This window comes from Pipra filicauda, unplaced genomic scaffold (genome assembly GCF_003945595.2).
Source record: "Pipra filicauda isolate LSUMZ 115617 unplaced genomic scaffold, ASM394559v2 scaffold661_size620017_pilon, whole genome shotgun sequence".
Lineage (NCBI taxonomy): Eukaryota > Metazoa > Chordata > Aves > Passeriformes > Pipridae > Pipra > Pipra filicauda.
Genome location: NW_024104822.1, coordinates 224,178 through 242,801, shown reverse-complemented (window position 1 = coordinate 242,801; position 18,624 = coordinate 224,178). Strand labels below are relative to the sequence as shown.

At 49.0% G+C, this 18,624-nt stretch overlaps 3 protein-coding genes and 1 long non-coding RNA gene across 4 annotated transcripts in view; 2 read left to right on the top strand and 2 right to left on the bottom strand.

The window, feature by feature from the left end:
- ALPK2 (alpha kinase 2) overlaps positions 1–2,956 on the bottom strand; it is a 98,938-nt gene extending 95,982 nt beyond the window's left edge. Inside the window, exons 1-2 of the mRNA XM_039388530.1 lie at positions 2,131–2,956; positions 1,279–1,344 (exon numbers count right to left, since the gene is read on the bottom strand). The gene's annotated coding sequence lies outside the window, so the exon portion shown is untranslated. The remainder of the gene's footprint in view (positions 1–1,278; positions 1,345–2,130) is intronic.
- A 1,079-nt stretch (positions 2,957–4,035) lies between these two features.
- On the top strand, positions 4,036–8,325 carry SEC11C (SEC11 homolog C, signal peptidase complex subunit). The gene is made up of 6 exons (XM_027742818.2): positions 4,036–4,133; positions 4,476–4,585; positions 5,022–5,171; positions 6,182–6,301; positions 6,871–6,928; positions 7,354–8,325. The coding sequence occupies exons 1-6, from the start codon at positions 4,092–4,094 to the stop codon at positions 7,405–7,407; spliced, it is 534 nt and encodes a 177-aa protein (XP_027598619.1). The 5' UTR covers positions 4,036–4,091; the 3' UTR covers positions 7,408–8,325.
- Positions 8,326–9,148: 823 nt separating this feature from the next.
- On the bottom strand, positions 9,149–11,546 carry LOC120324702. Its single transcript, XR_005566206.1, has 2 exons — positions 10,912–11,546; positions 9,149–9,852 (listed from the first exon to the last, which is right to left on the bottom strand). It is a non-coding gene; the product is annotated as an uncharacterized LOC120324702 (long non-coding RNA).
- A 177-nt stretch (positions 11,547–11,723) lies between these two features.
- LOC113999411 (gastrin releasing peptide) lies at positions 11,724–16,194 on the top strand. Its single transcript, XM_027742820.2, has 3 exons — positions 11,724–11,940; positions 12,335–12,585; positions 15,778–16,194. The coding sequence occupies exons 1-3, from the start codon at positions 11,796–11,798 to the stop codon at positions 15,829–15,831; spliced, it is 450 nt and encodes a 149-aa protein (XP_027598621.1). The 5' UTR covers positions 11,724–11,795; the 3' UTR covers positions 15,832–16,194.
- The last annotated feature ends 2,430 nt before the right edge of the window (positions 16,195–18,624 follow it).

The window sequence follows — 18,624 nt, the reverse complement described above, 5'->3', positions numbered from 1 at the left end:
CAGAGGACAAGAGTCATGAGAGAAGTGACACGAGACAAGCCACACATGCTCCAAAGCAGTGGCCTCCAAGGGGGGTGCAAATCCAGGGGTGTGCAGGAAGAAAATATTCTTTGTACCATTACAAAAATGCAATGAAATCCAGAATAGTGTGCTATTGGTGCAAGTGGCATCCCATTGCTTTTGGAGAGCCCTGTGTGCACCACGGGCTGCTCTAACAGCCTGGTGAGCAACAGGAAGGGGAGGCAGAAGAGCTCCCAATGGATTTGGACACAAAGAGTGCTCACCAGGGAAGGCAGTCACTGTGCTGCTGCTGTGCTTTGCTGAGGGGCTGCAAAAGGACTGCTATGGCTCTCCCTATTAACCCACACTTTTCAGCCCAGGGGCAAGGTGCCAGTTATGTGCCCATGACCAATCTCTTAGAAATCAAAGAGCTGTAATTCAATATTCTATGTACAGGCTGTTTGCAAAGGTCTGGCAAATCTGCCAGAATGCCAAGAGCTACATTTTTTCTGTGTACTAAAAAACTAGCATAATTTTCTAGCTGCAGAGCTCCAAAAGATCTACTGTACAAATATTGAAGTCAAACATCCAGAGTATGGGAAGATTTCAAAATACATGTAACCTTTAATAATCTAAATCATGCAGCTGGTAAAATAACAAAGCCACCAACAGAAGTGTAGGTGATTCCTAGCACCTGTGGAAAAGGAAGAAAAGCAGCTTCCTAACATGTTTCCCTTGCCTCCCCATGAAAAATGGGGGAGTCCAAGTGTTTTCAGAGCTATCAAACACCAATCACAATCCAACTGAGAGGCAGAGATACTGTGGTCTCAGAATTAAGTGTGGGTTCGTGCCTTGGACAAAAGAATGTCCCACCTCTGTGAACAAAAAAATAAGCAGCTTCAATCCTACTGGGTCTCAACAGAAAGCTGCCTTCTTGCCTCTCTAAATTCTCCAAATGTCAGCTCTGCCTCTTCCCTCTACTTGTCACAGAATTAGATTCTATCACCTGAACATCCACTTTTAATTCTCTCCATCAGGAATGACTGAAGGAACCGTTCTAACACCGCCCAGTCGTTGTCATTTACTTTCTCTCAGTCCTGCCCTTTCCCTGCCGAGTGGCTCGTCTTTTAGCTCCAAAATTGATACATTCCTACTTCACAATAGGCAAGAGTCATTTCCTGCCCGTTTTGTAAATTAAAGCACTGCCCACAAATAACACTCCGAGATCGTTTGCCTCTCACAGCCATTTGTGTGTCCCAGCCCCAGCCAGAGCAGTACCTGAGGGTGTCACAGCAAGGTCACACATCACGGCGCTGCCAGCTCACGTGTTGGACCAGGAAAAGTCTGAAAAAGTTTATTAGAGGACAATGTCAGCCAACCTGAGCTATTGCAAACACGGCAACCACTGCAAAATAACCTTGCACAAAACACAAGCTTGCTTGGGAGAAGCGGGTAATAGACAAGTGCCAAATATTTACTGTGAAATGTAAACACATCATAAATGCAGAGTAAGTGTTAAATCTATTTCAGTAGCAATTTGGGGGTGACACAGTGTGTTTTGGAACAAAAGCTGGTTTGTTGTGGGGTTTTTTGTATTAATGTAGGTGAAATGTCCAGCTATAGCCACAAGAAATAACATGAAGATTTCCTTCCAATAGCAAGTAAATTTAACAAAGGTGTCTTTGTCAGATTGTTGCTGATTGACTATGAGTTACTGGTCTGAGTCCTAGTGTAAATTACTGGTATGTTCAAATGTTTTTAGGTGTATTCCAGGTACAGCTATTTCTGCAGTGAATGAGAATTTGGCCTCTTTTTTTGCTTTCTGGGAGAGAAATGTAATTAGACAGTGGGTAGCTTATGTGTCATATGCTTTAATTAGCAGGTTTGTGATCATTACTTCCCAGTTGTATAGGTATCACACACATGGGAAATGTGTTTATGGGAGCAGCCAGCCATGGAAAAGCAGGATTTTCCAAGCACTGGCAAGGTTTACAGGCTCCAAAGTGGGCATGGATCTTAAATCATCATCACAGTGTGCATCTAACAACACCACCGATACAAACAACAGTTTATTCATCAGGGTAACCCACAGGTATTTAGACCTTCCCTAAAGCTTCACTGAACTGTTACCTTTCTCATTCCTTTTCTCTCTTCCATGGACACCTCTGTACACTTTGCAAAAGGCCTTGACACATCACTGAAGAAGCACGACACTAGCTAGTGTCCTTGGAGCTTTCTTTCCAATATCCATGTGCCATTTCTGTCCTTTCCTGAGAACATTACACCTTCCTCTGTGATCCAATGCCACTTCTGCCTCTCTTAGTCAGTCCTAGTCCCTCTTGTCCAACGGTTTGCCAACAGAAAGTCTCGCTCAGTTTCTGGCAAATGACAGAAACACCTTTCCAGTCCTCCACAAACTGTTTCCTTCCACTGATCTTAGCAGCATTTCCTTGTGTTCTTTGTTCTCCCATTGTCATCCCCAGTCTTCAGGGGCTAATTCTGAACTTGGTGAAAACCTCATTGGGTTTGGTTCATTTAATTCACAGGAAATCAGGCTCTGGGCAAGGACCTGTACCCATGTGGTAGTTGCTGCTCCAGACTCATGCAATCATTCAGATGCCGAACTGGAAATGGGTGTGAAGTCTTTCTGCGCTGCCCGAGGGGCCTGACACCCTGCCAGCCCCACTCGGAGCAGTCCTGGCCCATCCTGAGGGCAGCCAGGCTGGCAGAGAGCACTGAGAGGCTGCCACTCACAGCTGGGGCTTTTCTGGGCCTCTGTGCTCATCTCTGTAGCGGCCCTTGAAAAAACACTGAGGGTACCACTGGCTGCTGAGACGAGGTGGCTCTGCTCACAGCTGGTGAGGAGGAGACTGCGGTGTGCCAGCCTGCGGGCTTCCGAGGCACGGCCCGCTGCGGGTACTGCGCCCGCTCCCACTGCGGGCTGGAGGGCTTGGCAAGGAACCACGGCGGGGCCGCTCCACCCTCACACCTCGCTGTCCCCTCACAGTCCGCCGGGGCCGCTCCCCTCACACTGCTCTGTACTCACACTGCGCTCCCCTCACACTGCTCTGCCCTCACACTGCGCTCCCCTCACACTGCTCTGCCCTCACACTGCACTCCCCTCACACTGCGCTCCCCTCACACCTCGCTCTCCCCTCACACTGCACTCCCCTCACACTGCTCTGCCCTCACACTGCACTCCCCTCACACTGCGCTCCCCTCACACCTCGCTCTCCCCTCACACTGCTCTGCCCTCACACTGCGCTCCCCTCACACCTCGCTCTCCCCTCACACCTCGCTCTCCCCTCACACCTCGCTCTCCCCTCACACCTCGCTCTCCCCTCACACTGCTCTCCCCTCACACCCCGCTCTCCCCTCACACTGCTCTGCCCTCACACTGCGCTCCCCTCACACCCCGCTCTCCCCTCACACCTCGCTCTCCCCTCACACTGCTCTGCCCTCACACCCCGCTCTGCCCTCACGCGGCTCTCCCCTCACACCCCGCTCTGCCCTCACACCCCGCTCTGCCCTCACACCCCGCTCTGCCCTCACGCGGCTCTCCCCTCACACCTCGCTGTCCCCTCACAGCGCCCCCTGCCGCCCGCCCGGCGCAGCCCCCGTCCCGCCAATGAGCTACGCACACGCCGCGGCGGCCCCAGGGGTGCCCGCGGCAGACGCCTGACCCAAAGCGCTGTCCCCGGGAGGCGGCGCCGCCGTTCCGGCGCTCCGCGGGGGCGCGCGGCTCGTCCCGCCATTCGGGGGGGGGTCTAAGCGCCCACCGGGAGCCCCTTGGGACAGCCAGCTGCTCAGGCATCTCCAAGGGCAGCAGGCGAGAGGGCTCGCCCTCAGGGCCCCTCGCCGCGGTGCATGCTGGGAGTTGTAGTTCACGCGGTAGGAGACCCGCTGAGCGTCAGCGAGGCGGGAGGGGAAGAAGACTACAGATCCCGGGGAGCAGCGCGGGACCCGGCGCGGCGCCGCGGCTGGGGCGCGGGTCTGTCCGCCGGGGAGCCGTCAGGGAGCCGCCGGGGAGAGCCGCCGGGGAGCCGCCGGGGAGCCGCCGGAGAGCCGCCGGGGAGCCGCCGGGGCCCGACATGGATCTGTTCGGGGACCTGCGGCGCATGAACAAGCGGCAGGTACCGGCGGGGCCGGGCAGCCCCGGGGCACGCACCTCAGCCGCGAGCGGGGGTTTGCAGGCGGGAACGCCGGTCTGGCATTTCTGGCTCCGTATTTTACGCCGGGGATAAATGGGGTCGGGCAGTTCCCGGGTAGAATGAGCCAGGATTGAGGCACACGGTGGATTCAGGGTTTATGCTGCAGTATGATGAATTCTGACATGGCAATCTGTGCCATGAGACTCGCACTGGAATAGGATTTTACCGTGAAGCCCACGTGCCTGGACTCTGTGCGCTGAGTTTCTATGTTCTTCTTCTAATTTCAATACAGTAACTAAAAAATCCTTTTCTTGTTTCGCACAGCTGTATTACCAAGTCCTAAATTTTGCTATGATAGTGTCTTCTGCCCTTATGATCTGGAAAGGGCTCATCGTCGTCACGGGCAGTGAGAGCCCCATTGTCGTGGTGCTCAGGTGAGTCACTGTACAGGCTTTCTGGTTCAAGTCCAGGTATCGTTCTGCCCTTTGCCTCTTCCCCTTTCCCCTTGGATACATTTGGAATTTTAAATTCCACCTACTTAAAGAAGTACTCGAACACTTACTGTCTTCTAACTCTGTTTTGGCCCCTGAGCAAAGGCCCCTGCTGTAACCATGGCCCAGTTTCAGCTGAGGTTTGTAGGAGCAGTAACTGTGTGAGACCTTTGAAATGTCCAGGTTCCTTCACTGGATGGATAAACTACTACAGATTGCTTACTGGGATTTGGGTTGTGTTACATGACTGTGTTACTGAATTGGTGAAGCTACAGATTGCAGTTTAAATTGTGAGTTTATCTGTAAGAACTAAATATTCTTTGATTTCATGGTTCTTCTTTCATTTACCATGAAACTCTTTCTTTCTTGTTGTTTGTAGTGGCAGCATGGAACCAGCTTTTCACAGGGGAGACCTGCTGTTCCTAACGAATTTCCACGATGACCCAATCAGAGCTGGTGAAATAGTTGTTTTTAAAGTTGAAGGCAGAGACATTCCAATAGTTCACAGAGTAATCAAAGTACACGAAAAGTAATGCAACTTGTCCTTTTCCTTGTTTCTAAAGATACTTTCTTTCCCTGGGATTTTCAGTTGCAGTATAAGTTTGACAGCAGTTTATGAGAAACTAAGGAAATTCAGAGGAACCCTGTGGCACAAGCCATAGGAGTTACTGTTGGCAGCAGGAATGTGTATGGCAGCAGAGCCCACTTCTGCACTGGCAGTTATAGGAGTGGGGTTTTGGTTGTGAGAAACAGCTGCTTCTAAGAGCAAATCTCTGAAGGAAGGTGAGGATTCAGAGTCAGAACTGGAGGTGCAGCCTGATGAGTATATAATCTTAGCTAACTGAAGTTTTCCAGATTTGACTGGAATACAAGAATAGATTCTTATTCTTCTTGTGTCTGTTAGTCACACTGCCAGCAACAATTCAGGCTGGAAAGCAGCAGAGTGAGTTCTGGGGTTTGCCTTTATTGCATATGCCTGCAATGATAAACTGTTCCTTCTGAAGCACAACAGAGGCAATTTTGCTTCTAGTTCTGCCCAGTGAAAAGCTAAGCTGGAGATGGCAAGCACTGACATATTTGCTCCCCAGGAAGTGAACTGAAGGTGTTTGTTTCTTGAGTAACATCTGTTCTTCAGTTATTTTTTGAAACAAATATGTGTATCCAAGAATTGCCTATTTTATCTATTTATTACCTAATTTATCATCATGAAAACTCCTTGTTTCTTGATATTAGTACTTCAGCAAAACCAGGTTATGTGCCTGGGTGGACAACATCCCTTTCATATCCAGTGTGTAACTGCTTACATCAAATGACAATCTGGGAGTGTTTTAAAACCATTTCTTGTTAATACCTCCTGATAGATATAGTCAATAAAATCTGTAATGTTAATGGTTTAATGGTGTTTGTTCGATAAGCAGGACTGAAAGCAAACATTGTTATCTAATCTTGTAGTACTTTTCATCCTCATTGTGCTTTGTAGATGTTAATTAAGGTTTTTAAATTAAGTGGTATTTAGTTTATCACCTCATTGCCTTCTAGAGGAAATGGGAACATCAAATTTCTGACTAAAGGTGATAATAATGAAGTTGATGATAGAGGCTTGTACAAAGAAGGTCAGAACTGGTTAGAGAAGAAAGATGTTGTTGGAAGAGCAAGAGGGTAAGTGATTTAAAATGTACTTTATAATCAAATAGAAAAAAAATTTACTTCTTGAATCAGTTCCAATGTAATACAAACTAGATCTGATGTGGTATTTTTTTAATTTCTTTTAAAAAATTGTAATTAAAAAAAACCCCCACACTGGAAACGTTCCTTCCTGTGGTCCTCTCCCTGATGTGGGAGTGGAAATTAATATCTGGGGGGGAAAAAGGGACATCTAACAAATAGTTCTTCTGTAAATACAAAATTAACCAACTTATCTTTGTAATCGCTGGAAATTCCTGGGAAATTGTTTCAGCATTCCACAGGAATTTTATGCAAGGTTTGAGCTTTGGACTTTGTCCCCTTCCTCACTTGAGATAAAATTTCTTCAGATTTTTCAGAGATAACTTGATTGAAGTTTTACCTAAGGAAAACTAATGAATTTAATTTCCTGTTCAGGTATGCATTAGTGCCAGGTGTAAATGATGGGCTTGCACTGAAATGTTGCAGGCTGAGTAACACTGAAACATTTCCATGTAATATTTGAGGGCTCATTTCACATTTTGTCAATGTTTTGTCAATTCTAGGTTTTTGCCCTATGTTGGAATGGTAACTATAATCATGAATGACTATCCAAAATTTAAGGTATGTATACAGACATTTCGAATACTTGCATTGGTAAAATAACAAGTAAAGACAATAAGAATGTTGCCTCTAAGCATCCTGGTTAATAAATTTGTTTCTGTGCTTTGGTCCCTGATGTCCTGTGAGCTGTGTTTCCATGTGTGCTTTAGCCTGTCTGTCACCCACTGGAACTTGGTATTTGTGCTGGGCCGAAAACACGTCATTTGTAAGAGTTTGGTTCGTTAAGTGCACGCAGTTGTGACACCTGTTTGTGATGAGTTTGATCCCTTTAAAATCTTCGTGCAGTTTTGGAGGGCCAGAGCTCTGTACCTGTGGGCTCCTGAGGGAGGTGTGGTGTTGGAGAGGGCACCCTTTGAACAGTTTGTGCTTTCGGAGCTTCTGTGAAGAGCAAGTGTAACGAGTGTGTGTTCTCTGGTTTTTTGCAGTATGCTCTCCTGGCAGTGATGGGAGCCTATGTACTGCTGAAACGGGAGTCCTAAAATCAGGCAGCTTTCCAAGGACAAAGCTGAATGTACAGGGGGAAAAAAAAACTAATATATATTTCAGATGGTTTCGTTTCTGTAAACAGTTACAAAGCTGTGCAAGCTTTTGTCTTGTCTAAATAAACTAGGACTAATGAGTGAAGCTGTTGGCTGTTGGTTAATGATGAAATGGCATATTTCCTGCCTTCAACAGACACTGCTCTCAGTCAGCCTGGCCCTGGGCTGGAAGACACTGTCATGTCCTAAAGCAGCCACGGGCTCTCCCTGGTGTGCCCGGTCATTTTCTCTTGAATGGTCCTGCATCTGAACCCACTTTCTCCATCCTTTTTGTTTGGGGCTTTTTCCTTGATTATTTTTAATCTGTCAGTGCCCTCTTTTCTCCACCCCCCACACTGGATTTATCAGTGCCTGTGAGGACGTGGCATCTGGGTGGGAACAGGTGGTGAGTGGCAGGGGTTTGGTCAGTCTGAGGAAGGTTGGCTAGATGTGGTGACAAAAACTGCCAAGGAAGGGGCTTTCTCTCCCATTGGGAACTGAGCAACGGGGACTTGGAGCTCTTCCCCTGCATTTCAAACCTTCTTCATGGAGTAGGGACAGAGACCCTGATGGCCTGATTTCTAGAGGCCTCTTATTTAGGGACTGCTAAGTTTCTAGAATTCAGGCTGTTGACCATTATGCCTTTTGTGTTCCTAGGTGTTAAACAAACCCAACCAAAAGGTTTTATGGGGCTTTAATAGCACTTGTAAAGTACTGAATGAATAGCACAGTAGTACACTCCAGGGGTATTGGCAGGAAGGGTAAACCATAACTCCTGTGCCAGTTTGGAGAACACGTTATTCTCTCCTATCATGTAACACCTGAGTAGTGTTAAATAAATAAAATTAAAATAAAATTGATTTTTCATTTAAAAATCTACCTGAAACTGTCGTTTTGTGAAATTCTATATTTTTCTCTTCTCTTCAATTGTCAGTGTTGTACCTTCAACAAAGCAGAACTTGTTTTCCTCCCTGGCTTTGTTTTTGTAGCTTTGATAAGGAACAGCGTGATGCTCTTTTCCTCTGGAGTTTTGTTTCTTCTGTAATCCCTTATCTCTACAAAAATACTCTATTATACAATAATGGCACCTTTTCTGTTGTGACAGCTCATGCTCAGCAGACAACTGCTGAATTTTTTCAAGTAATATTACTTCTTTTGTATCCCACTAAGCAGTTTTCATGTCCAACTGTATTATAAAAATTACTTTTTTTGTGTCAAATTGTGTAGAAATAAAATTGAGTATAGTAAATGGCATGTCAGAATAATGTAGGTATCCTTAATGCAGTCTTCCTGGAAGTGTGTCATCACAGTCAGACTGCACCTTAGGTTGCATTTCCTTCCTGGGAGGGTGGTCAGACTGGAACAGGCTCCCTGCAGAGGAGGCTGATGCCCTGGTCAGTGTTCCAGGGGCCTTTGGACAATGCCCTGGAACTTTTGGTCAGCCTGGAGGGGGTCAGGCAGTGGGGCTGATGGTCACTCTAGGCTGTTCTGCTCCACAGGCATGTCCATAAACACTTCCCATTTTAATTCTCCAGTTATTGAACCCCTCCACCACAGAACCTGTACAACCCAAACTGGGCTGGCTGATGCAGCACACTGGCACACATTAAATATGCACTGAGCAGCCCCTTTGGTTCAGCTTCAGCCGTCTAGGGCTTCCCAAAATGCAGCACGAACAGTATCAACTGTCTTACACTGGGCCTTATTAAATAAATGTTTATTATTTCATATTATTCAGCCTCTGTAAAGCTGTGGAGCTCTTTTCTGAAAAATGTCTTCGGTTCTTCAGGGAGCTGTTGCTGCAGTGAGTTGATTTTCCGGGTGTTTGCAGAACGCCTGCCCTGGGTGCGGGTTGGGAGGGCTGGAGATTAGTCTATTCAGCATCTTCAACATTTACAGAGTATTCCTCAGCGATTGTGCCCTGTTATTACGTGGCTGATACGCTCAGACCAGTGTTTGTTCTGTCCATACATCCTGGCTGTGTCCGACTCCAGCGTCGCTACAAAGGAGGCGATGAAAGGCACACCATTTTTCTTTTAGCCCTTTTCATTTCCATAGAATCTGCTTTGCTGATAGAACAATGATAAGTTGTCTGAAATGTAAAGGAAGCAAATTAAAGTGCTGTCGTGGTAATAGCATTTAAACACCATTAGTGTTTTCCTGCCTTGGAGCACAACAGTGCGCTTTGCTGTGGGATGTATGAAAAGCAGAAAGGTATTTCGAAATGGAGAGAGCTGTTTCTTGATGTTCAAACACAAATTTGTGTTATCAGGCTTCTTTTTTAAGAAAGATTGTCTCAGATGAGTGAATCGGTCTCAGCTGATAACATCCTTTTATTGTACCTGAATCCTTTTCTGTTGCAGTGTCCAGAATACTATTTCTCTATCGTATCAAATTATTATTTTTCTGAAAAGATTAATAAAAATAATAATTAGAATAAATCCATATTATGTTTTTTTATCCTTATGAACAAGTAAATAAAGAAATGCTGAATCAGAGAGTGGGCTAGATCCCCAGCTGGGCTGAGGGAGAGGTACCCAGTCCAAGGAGAAAGCACGTTCTTTGGGCACATCCCTGCTGTCCTGCCTGTCCAGACATGACTGCCCAGCACCCAGATAACCTGATGATCACAGGGGTCCAAACCATGGAGCCTTGACAGCCTCTACTAATGAAAGGAGCTCAAAGCAGTGCAAAATGAGAATGAATGTGAAGGCGTAGCCTGTAACACATGAAATGTATGAAGGCACATATACAACATGTGAGGAAGGTTTATTTGTTTGTGTAGTGTTTGCAGTAAAAGAGACTTGGCACTACTGGGCAATAAGGAACTGAGTAAGAATTCATGTTTGCTTGGGTTTGGTTTTGGTTTCTGAAAATGGACAGTCTCCTGAATTTTTGGATTTCCTGCCTTGAATTGCACCAAACAATTAGAACTTCCCATGGACAGCAATATTTTATTTGATCAGCTGTCACTCAGCACAGAGCACATGTCTGTAGCTGTACTGCACAGCAAAACTCGTGATTGAGGCATGAGAATACTACTGTAAATTAAGCAGGAATGCATAATTAATAACCAAAATAAAAGAATGAATCACATTAATCAGTAAAAGAAGATGCAATAAACTGTGACTAAACAAGGGAACAAATTAGCTCATACAAGAGGATACACAATTGACTTCAAAAGGGATTGTACTAGAGTTTGCCCGGAAATTATGTTAATTCACATCCCTGGGAGCTACCGTTGGGTGTAGTTCAGCTCCAGCCATGTGGGGTTAGCCAGAGGATCTGGCAGGTTCCTTACAGGCAGCTCTGTTCACTGGGTATCCCAGCTCCTGGCATAGTTCTCCAGAGAGCAAAATCATCACATAAACTGCGCCCATTCCACATGACTCCATCCTGTCCCTGTTGTTCTCCTGAGGGGCAAACAGCACATCAGGATTTGATATCCCATCACTACTCACCCACCTTCACTCCAGTGGAACCACTGACGTGCCTGAGGCCGAGTGTGTATTTAAGTGTTCAACTTTATGGCTCTTACAGGGATATACTGTCTCCTTCCATGACTCATCCATCCTTTCTCTGCACTGCCTCTTCGGGATGGAAACCTTTTCATCCATTAACTACTACAAGGTTGGCCAGTTCCAGGTGCTTCAGGGTGCTGGAAAGTTTACAGGTCCCTGTCCGAGGAAAGCAGAAAGTCTTGCAAGCCTGTGTCCACGGTACTGTCACTCGTGACAGGAAATTCACCCGAGACTGGGAACTAAAATAAACTTTTGGCGCGAGATTTTCTGTTTGGACAGTGAGACACTTTGCCCCAAGTGCAGGCGAGCCGAGGCCCACACGGCGCGGAGGGTGACCCCGGCCCGGTCCCTCGCCCGCTGTCCCGCGCCCGTCGCAGCCCCCGGGTCCCCTCGCCGGCCCCGGTGCGGTCCCCGTGGCCGCCCCGCACACGGTCCCGCTGCCGTCGGCACCGTCCCGCCGCCCCGAGGTGCCCCGGGCCCGCCCCCCGACCCCCGGCGGCCGGAGCGGGGGCACCGACTCGCGGTCCGTGTCCGTGTTCCGAGCGCGGCCTCGCACCCCCGCGGGAGCGGCCGGGGCGGGGAGCGGGCGGGGGCCGGGAGCGGGCGGGGGCCGGGGCTGCCGCGGCCCCGTGAGGAGGCGTCAGCGCGGGAGCTCCGCTCGCGCCCGTCCCGGCTCCGTATAAATGGGCGGCGGCGGCGGCGGCGGCGGCAGCGCCTCGCCCGGACGGAGCCGCAGCCGGGCGGCACCACCGGCGGCAGCAGCACCGACAGCACCCCCGACAGCACCCCCGACAGCACCCCCGGCGGCCCCGGCGGCGGCAGGGCAGGATGGGGGGCGGCCCGCGGCGGCCCGGGGCGCTCCCGCTGCTGGCGCTGGCGCTGCTGGCGGCGCAGGGCGGAGCGGCGCCCCTGCAGCCCGGCGGGACCCCCGCGCTCACCAAGATCTACCCCCGCGGCAGCCACTGGGCTGTGGGTAAGTCCGGTTTCGCTCCTGGGAAGGCGCTGGAACGCAGAGTTCCCGCGTCCGGTGTCCAGGTAGGGTAAGTCTAAAACCTACAGCTTCTCAGTCCGCTTCTTATTCCAGCAAATATTACCAAGTGCGTCTCCGTAGCCCCGAGCAAAGTGCTTGGTTGTCGCTGCCCCGTTCTCGGCGACGTTTTCTCTGACAAGGCAGCACAAGAGACAGAAGAAATTAATTGTGTGCGACACTGTGATAAAATCTGCAGTCCCAGTAGTGCTTCAATTTTGACATCTTCTAGCTCCTGCCCTTCCCTTCCATCAATCAGTAGCAAAGTCCAGCCGATATTTGAACAATCAAATCTTTACCCGTTTTGGTTAATTTTGTGCTACTGTCATTGTTGTTACAGGACATTTAATGGGAAAAAAGAGCACTGGAGATTTTCCTTATGGTTTTGAAGAAGAAAACAAAACACCATTTTCAGCATTACCTGACAATGCCAAGCAGCTGGAAGACTATCTGCAGTGGGAAGAAATCTCAAAATATTTGCTACGGCTGCTGGAAAGGAACGAAAATAAAAGCGCTCACTTTTTAAAAGGAGGGCTTCCCTGGTACACCAGGAACACCTGGGAGACAGATGACAATAGCAGCTGGAAAGATGTAAGTAAGATAACACCTGCAAAGACACTCCCTGTGTTCAGTTTTTGTTTTACAGTAACATATCAGCTTCCTCTAACTTGAGGACTGTCCAGAACTAGACATTCAGTACAGTAAGACTTTGCTCTTGGTTACAGATTGCCACTCGCAGATTTTATTTTGGATGAATTAATTTGTTATTGGGCATGAAATCAACAAGCATTAAACAGATTTTAGTGTCTGGGTTCCCTTCAAACTGCTTGGTTGAACCGTTCTTTTCTTCATGCTGAGGTGACCACATCAGCGCCATCCCGTGTTACCCAGCAAAGCCAAGCTGGTGTGACGAACAGATGTGAGGGCAGGAGGAAGGCAGAGGTGCTGCCATCCCGCTGTCTCGCTCGGGATGTTGTTCCTTGGCTTGGGGGGGAACGGCCAGTCCGTGGGTAAAGCCACCGGGCCGCAGAGTTCCCTCTGTTCCCACCTTTGTCCTTGTCTCATTTGCCTTTCCCCAGCTGATGGTGCTGGCTGCTACTGAGGTTATTTGTGGTCTTGCTAAATCAGTCTGTGGCTACTGGTGAGCTGTAATATGTGCCTGGGACCCGCCTCCTCATCCCTCGAGTTAATGTTCTTATTAGCACAATTTTACAAGACAACAAGGCAGTAGAACAGATTTACCCCTATTCTCTTGGAATATCCTATAAAACACATGGTGAAGAATAACAGTGAAGTTTTACAGAAAGTAGTTGGGGTCTAATGTAAATCACAGAATTTACGAGAAGACTCCTTTCTTTCTAATGCCTCAGGCACAGACATAATGATAAAGCTGCAGAATTCTTTTGGGTGACACTGAAATAGAATAAAAAGATTAATACGCCCTCTTGAAGATATTAACGTGAAGATTCTTTCCTTCTCATATTCTACTGCAATATGATGTGATTAATATTCCTGGGTTAACTTTGGCCCAGTCTCTCTCCCGAAATCCTGGTGCAGTGAAATCCATGAATACTTAGGCTTTTATTTGAATGTGGGTAAAAATTTACCCATTAAATTAAACCGTGATTTAGGTCTCTCAGCACTGATTTGGACGCTGTGCATAGGTTTCTTTCTGGCTATGGCTTTATGACAGCAATGCTTATAGTAACTGTGATTAATCCTGTCTAAAAAGGAAATCATTCCATCTTCAGCTCCACAGTGTGCAGCTTTGTAATCAAATTAGATTAACAAATTCCATTATTCTATGTAAAGAGGGAAATATTTTGGCTTCTAAAAGTATCTGGCAATAAATCATGCTTATGAAGGCTGGAAGTTGCCTCCAGTAAGTTGAATCATATCCATATGTGTGTACTATGACCCTAAATTAATATCAATATTTTTGTGGTCAGGCATTGAACATGTATGTGGAATAATGAGATTATTGCCTTAAACATCCAGATCTCTGAAATTATTAGTAAAAAAGGTCGTGTTTTTCCTGTGACTAAGACATAGGACAACTTGCAGAACCTCATCTGGCCATAGAACCTTTAATTTCCATCATTCACCTGTTACTTTGTCTCCATCCTGAAGTAAAACATAATCATGAAAGCAGTAGTAGCTGAGCTTTCCTGCTGTTGGACACAAATACCTGATGATACACAGCCTAGACAGGGAACGATGTACTGCTTTACCTTCGGCTTCAGGAAGTAAAAACCCAGCACCTGAAAGTTAAGGTGTTTCTGAAATCTTTCCAGATGAAAAGAACATGAAGATTGGAAGGAATGTGCTTTACTTTTTTGAGGGCTGTGATAGTTTCCTAACCATTTAAATAATAATTATTATTTTTAATTTAAAAGTTATTTTTTTTATAAAGAGGCTTTGTCTATAAAGGTGGAATCCTGATATACATGTGACATTCAGTCACACATGAGCACAGGGATGCAAGAGCTTGAATGACCTTTGGGTTTTGATTCTGTGGATTTGTCTGGGTGTGAGGGGTTCCAGGTGTACAAACTCTGTCTGACTTTGGCACAGCTGACAAAGGTGTCCTCGCACAGAAGGGATGGGTGCCTGGGGCTGCCTGCCTTGGAGGTGGATGACCACGGACAGTAAGCTGAGAATGACGGCACAGGGCATACAAAAAGCTTGTCCTTGGCATTAAATACTTCTCCAGCCACATTATGTGCGAGTTTGGAGCAGAAAGTAGTTCCAGGAGGAACTAGAGACCGTATTTGCAGCAGGTTCCTCTGCCCTGAAGCGCAGGGGCCTGTTGGACTGAGGTGTGGAAACGTGAGCAAGAGAAGGGCAAGCGTGAACCCTGCTGCCAGCTGAGGGAATAGCTGGCCCAGAGCACGGCACCGCTGGCGGCTGCATTTCCCAGGGCCCGAGGCTGCGCTCGCAAAGTGCCAGCCAGGAGGAGTCTGTCTCCGGGTGTGCAACCCCGCGTTCCCACCTGCTGCGCACAGCAAAGGCCGGCAGTGCCGGGAGGAAATGTGCTGTGAGAACTTTGCTCCGTGGACACTTTCGAATTCAGCTGATTTGGAATTTTAAGTTTAAGATCAGGAATCTCCAGAGCTAAAGTTTGCAGAAGTAAATACAGTAACTCAATTCAGGGCCTCGCTTAGTAGCTCAACATCATCCAGTGCATCAGTCACCACTGACACTCACAGTGGGCTGTACGTTTCTTAGGAACAAAAACGTTCTTACTAAAGGACTCACCCCGAGTAAGGATAATGGCTGCGACACACAAATAGCCAAAAAAGTGGAAGAGATGAGCACAATAGTTCTGGGAGGTCGGCTTAGGATGGTGTACCTGCATTGTTCTCTTGTTTTCAGTTAATACCTTGCCTGCTCTTTATTCTGTGAATAAATTAAGTTAATGTAGTTACGGGTCAGAAGGAAAATCTGTCCTCCAAGTTGGACTAACTGTAAAAGTAAGTTGGAAAATAAACTTTAAATTGTTTCCATGACTTGGCTTTTTAACACTGATGAGGCAGTATATAAATGAGATGGCAGACAGAATTATTTGGGAGAATGACTTTCCTCGTACTTTGGCAGTCGGTTATTACACTAACCAAGACAAATGGGGTCTGTTTTGGAAAGATTATTAGGAATGTGCTTGTTATGTGAATACCCAGAGCAGTTATATATTAGGCTTATTAACTTATATTAGGTTTATTAACTTAGTGAATTGCTCTTTGCAGGACTGGTCTATAAATAATATATCTCTTTTTTTTTTATTAGATGATGGACTATCTGCTTCAAGTTGTGAATATGAAAGAGAGCACTCCAAGCTGAAAGAAGGTCTCTAAATCACGAAGAAATTGAATACTTGCTGTAAGAGACTATATTTCACAAGCACTTGATTGTATCAGATAATCAACAAGGTCTCTTTTCTGTACACAAGAATTCCTTTGTGTAAAATACCTAAATACACATATTCTTGTATGTTTCAGCAATGACTAAACTCTCTCTACTTCATTTTCAAGGTTGTATTTTCGCACTTGAATGGCTTTGATATATATATATACACACACACACATATGATTGTCACGGAAGGGTCTTCCAATTAACTACATGACTTACCTATCTAATCAGTTCATATCTTAGTTCAAAATTACACGCCATTTCAACATTCGCAATAAATAGTACTGATAGAAAGGCTGAGTTCAAGCTTTTATTTGAGTTAATCAATGGAAGGGGCAGTGTCACAGCTAGTAACAAAGGCACAAGAGAATGATTCATTGTCCACCGAAGCTCTTCTCCTTCTTGAATTGCTCCCTGGTCTCGCTCCTTTTCAATAAAGGGACGCTGCCGCCGCCTTCCTAAAGATGGGCTAAGCCCAGCGTGCTGTGCTTACCCCCTCAGGGAGCTCTGCCGGGAGCACCTCTGCCTCGGCAGCCCCTCAGCCCCGCGCTTTCCCCTCAGCCCCCTGCCCTCCCCTCAGCCCCCTGCCCTCCCCTCAGCCTCGCGCCCTCCCCTCAGCCTCGCGCCCTCCCCTCAGCCCCCTGCCCTCCCCTCAGCCTCGCGCCCTCCCCTCAGCCCCCTGCCCTCCCCTCAGCCCCCTCAGCCCGCGCCCTCCCCTCCCTCAGCCCTCGCGCCCTCCCCTCCCTCAGCCTCGCGCCCTCCCCTCAGCCTCGCGCCGTCCCCTCCCCCCTGCCCTCCCCTCCGCCCCCTGCCTCCCTAGCCTCGCGCCCTCCCCTCCCCTCGCGCCCTCCCCTCCCTCAGCCTCGCGCCCTCCCCTCAGCCTCGCGCCCTCCCTCCCTCAGCCTCGCGCCTTTCCCGCCGCGCTCCCGCCGCTCCCCCTGCCCGGCACCGGCGGCTGCGCATCACGAGCGCTCGCCGCGGCCGCCAGGCGGCGCCATCGCGCCGCCCACGGGGCAGGCGCGGGAGCCCCCGTTCCGCGTGCACGGGTCCGGCCGCGGCCTGAGGGGAGACCCGGCCGTGAGGGGAGTGCGGGGACAGGACAACCCCGGCCGTGAGGACAGGACAGCCCCGGCCGTGAGGGGAGTGCGGGGACAGGACAGCCCCGGCCGTGAGGGGAGTGCGGGGACAGGACAACCCCGGCCGGAAGGGGAGTGCGGGGACACGGGAGCCCCGACCGTGAGGGGAGTGCGGGGACAGGACAGCTCCGGCCGGGAGGGGAGTGCGGAGACACGGGAGCCCCGGCCGTGAGAGAAGTGTGGGGACAGGGGAGCTCCGGCCGTGAGGGGAGTGCGGGGACAGGATAGCCCCGGCCGTGAGGGGAGCGCGGGGACAGGGGAGCTCCGGCCGTGAGGGGAGCGCGGGGGAAGCCAGTGAGCCCCAAGGAGCCCGGCCGTGCGGGGAGTTCCCGTGAACCCCGGAGATAGGTGAGTCCCGGTGAGCCCCGGTGAATCCCGGGGACAGAGAAGCCCCGGCCGTGAGGGGAGCCCCGGAACAAGGGAGAGCCGGCCGTGAGCCCCGGGACAGGGGAGCCCCGGGACAAGGGAGAGCCCCGGGACAAGGGAGAGCCGGCCGTGAGCCCCGGGCCAAGGCAGCCCCGGGCCAAGGCAGCCCCGGGACAGGGGAGCCGCGGGACAGGGCAGCCCCGGTGCGCTCGGGTGCCGGGTGAGCCCCGGGGCCGCGGCTGCTGTTTGCAGTCCCTCAGCCGCTCCACTGAGACCGGCTCTGCAATCCCAATCTTAGTGGGGCAGAAATGTCATATGACAGAGGGATGACTGCCAAATGTCAGCCAGTTTTCACATCATGCCTTGGCAGAACACAGAGATGCTGAGAGGAGACACAGTATTGATTCTACCAGAGAAACTGGTAACGTTGTCAGAGTGACCAGTGTCCTGGTGTAACCAGCTTCTCGTTCTGCCCTCTTTTGTTTGTTTTATTCCACTATTTTCTCCTGTGATAACATTTCATAGGTGGGTACTCTGTGGCTGACAAGTGACTGAAGGGAGTTGATAAAGTCCCAAGGTTTATAACACTGACACAGGAGGACGCTGATTGCGCAGAAGAGAGAACCTCAGCGTCCAGCCCAAAACCACTGTAGCTGAAGGGAAACCCCTTGAATTAATTAATACCTGTTGGACTTCACAGTATGTCCCGGGAGATGGAGGAAATATGTAGCCAGGAGCTTTGAACAGATACTTGAGATTTTTCAATAGTAAGAAACTAAATGTTCTTAATTGAAATGCCTGTCAGATGTAGCCAGGGCAGATGGAAACATGGTCCTTCAACTCCCTGCGTTGACATGTCCTCAGCAGAAGGGAACAGTATTGCCCTCAACTGCAGCAGTTGGTAACAGAAATCCAAACTGTGGCTGAGCTCTGTCTTTTTTCATCTCCCAGGGGCTGTGACCTGTCGTGGCAGTGGAGCACACACGACAGCCGCCCTGCTGCTCCAGAGGGGATGACAGCTTCTGACCCATCCAGCAGCAACTGAGGGGCCATCCTGGACAGAGAGCCAGTCCTGCTCCACTGGGAAACCACTGAGCCGAATCACACCTCCAAACTCTCCTTGGCTTAAACAGGTCTGGTGTCTTTGCTACTTTTCTTGAATACTGACAAGATTTTCGACAAGGATGGGAAGGGAGATCAGAGTACACTTTCTGCTGAGAAG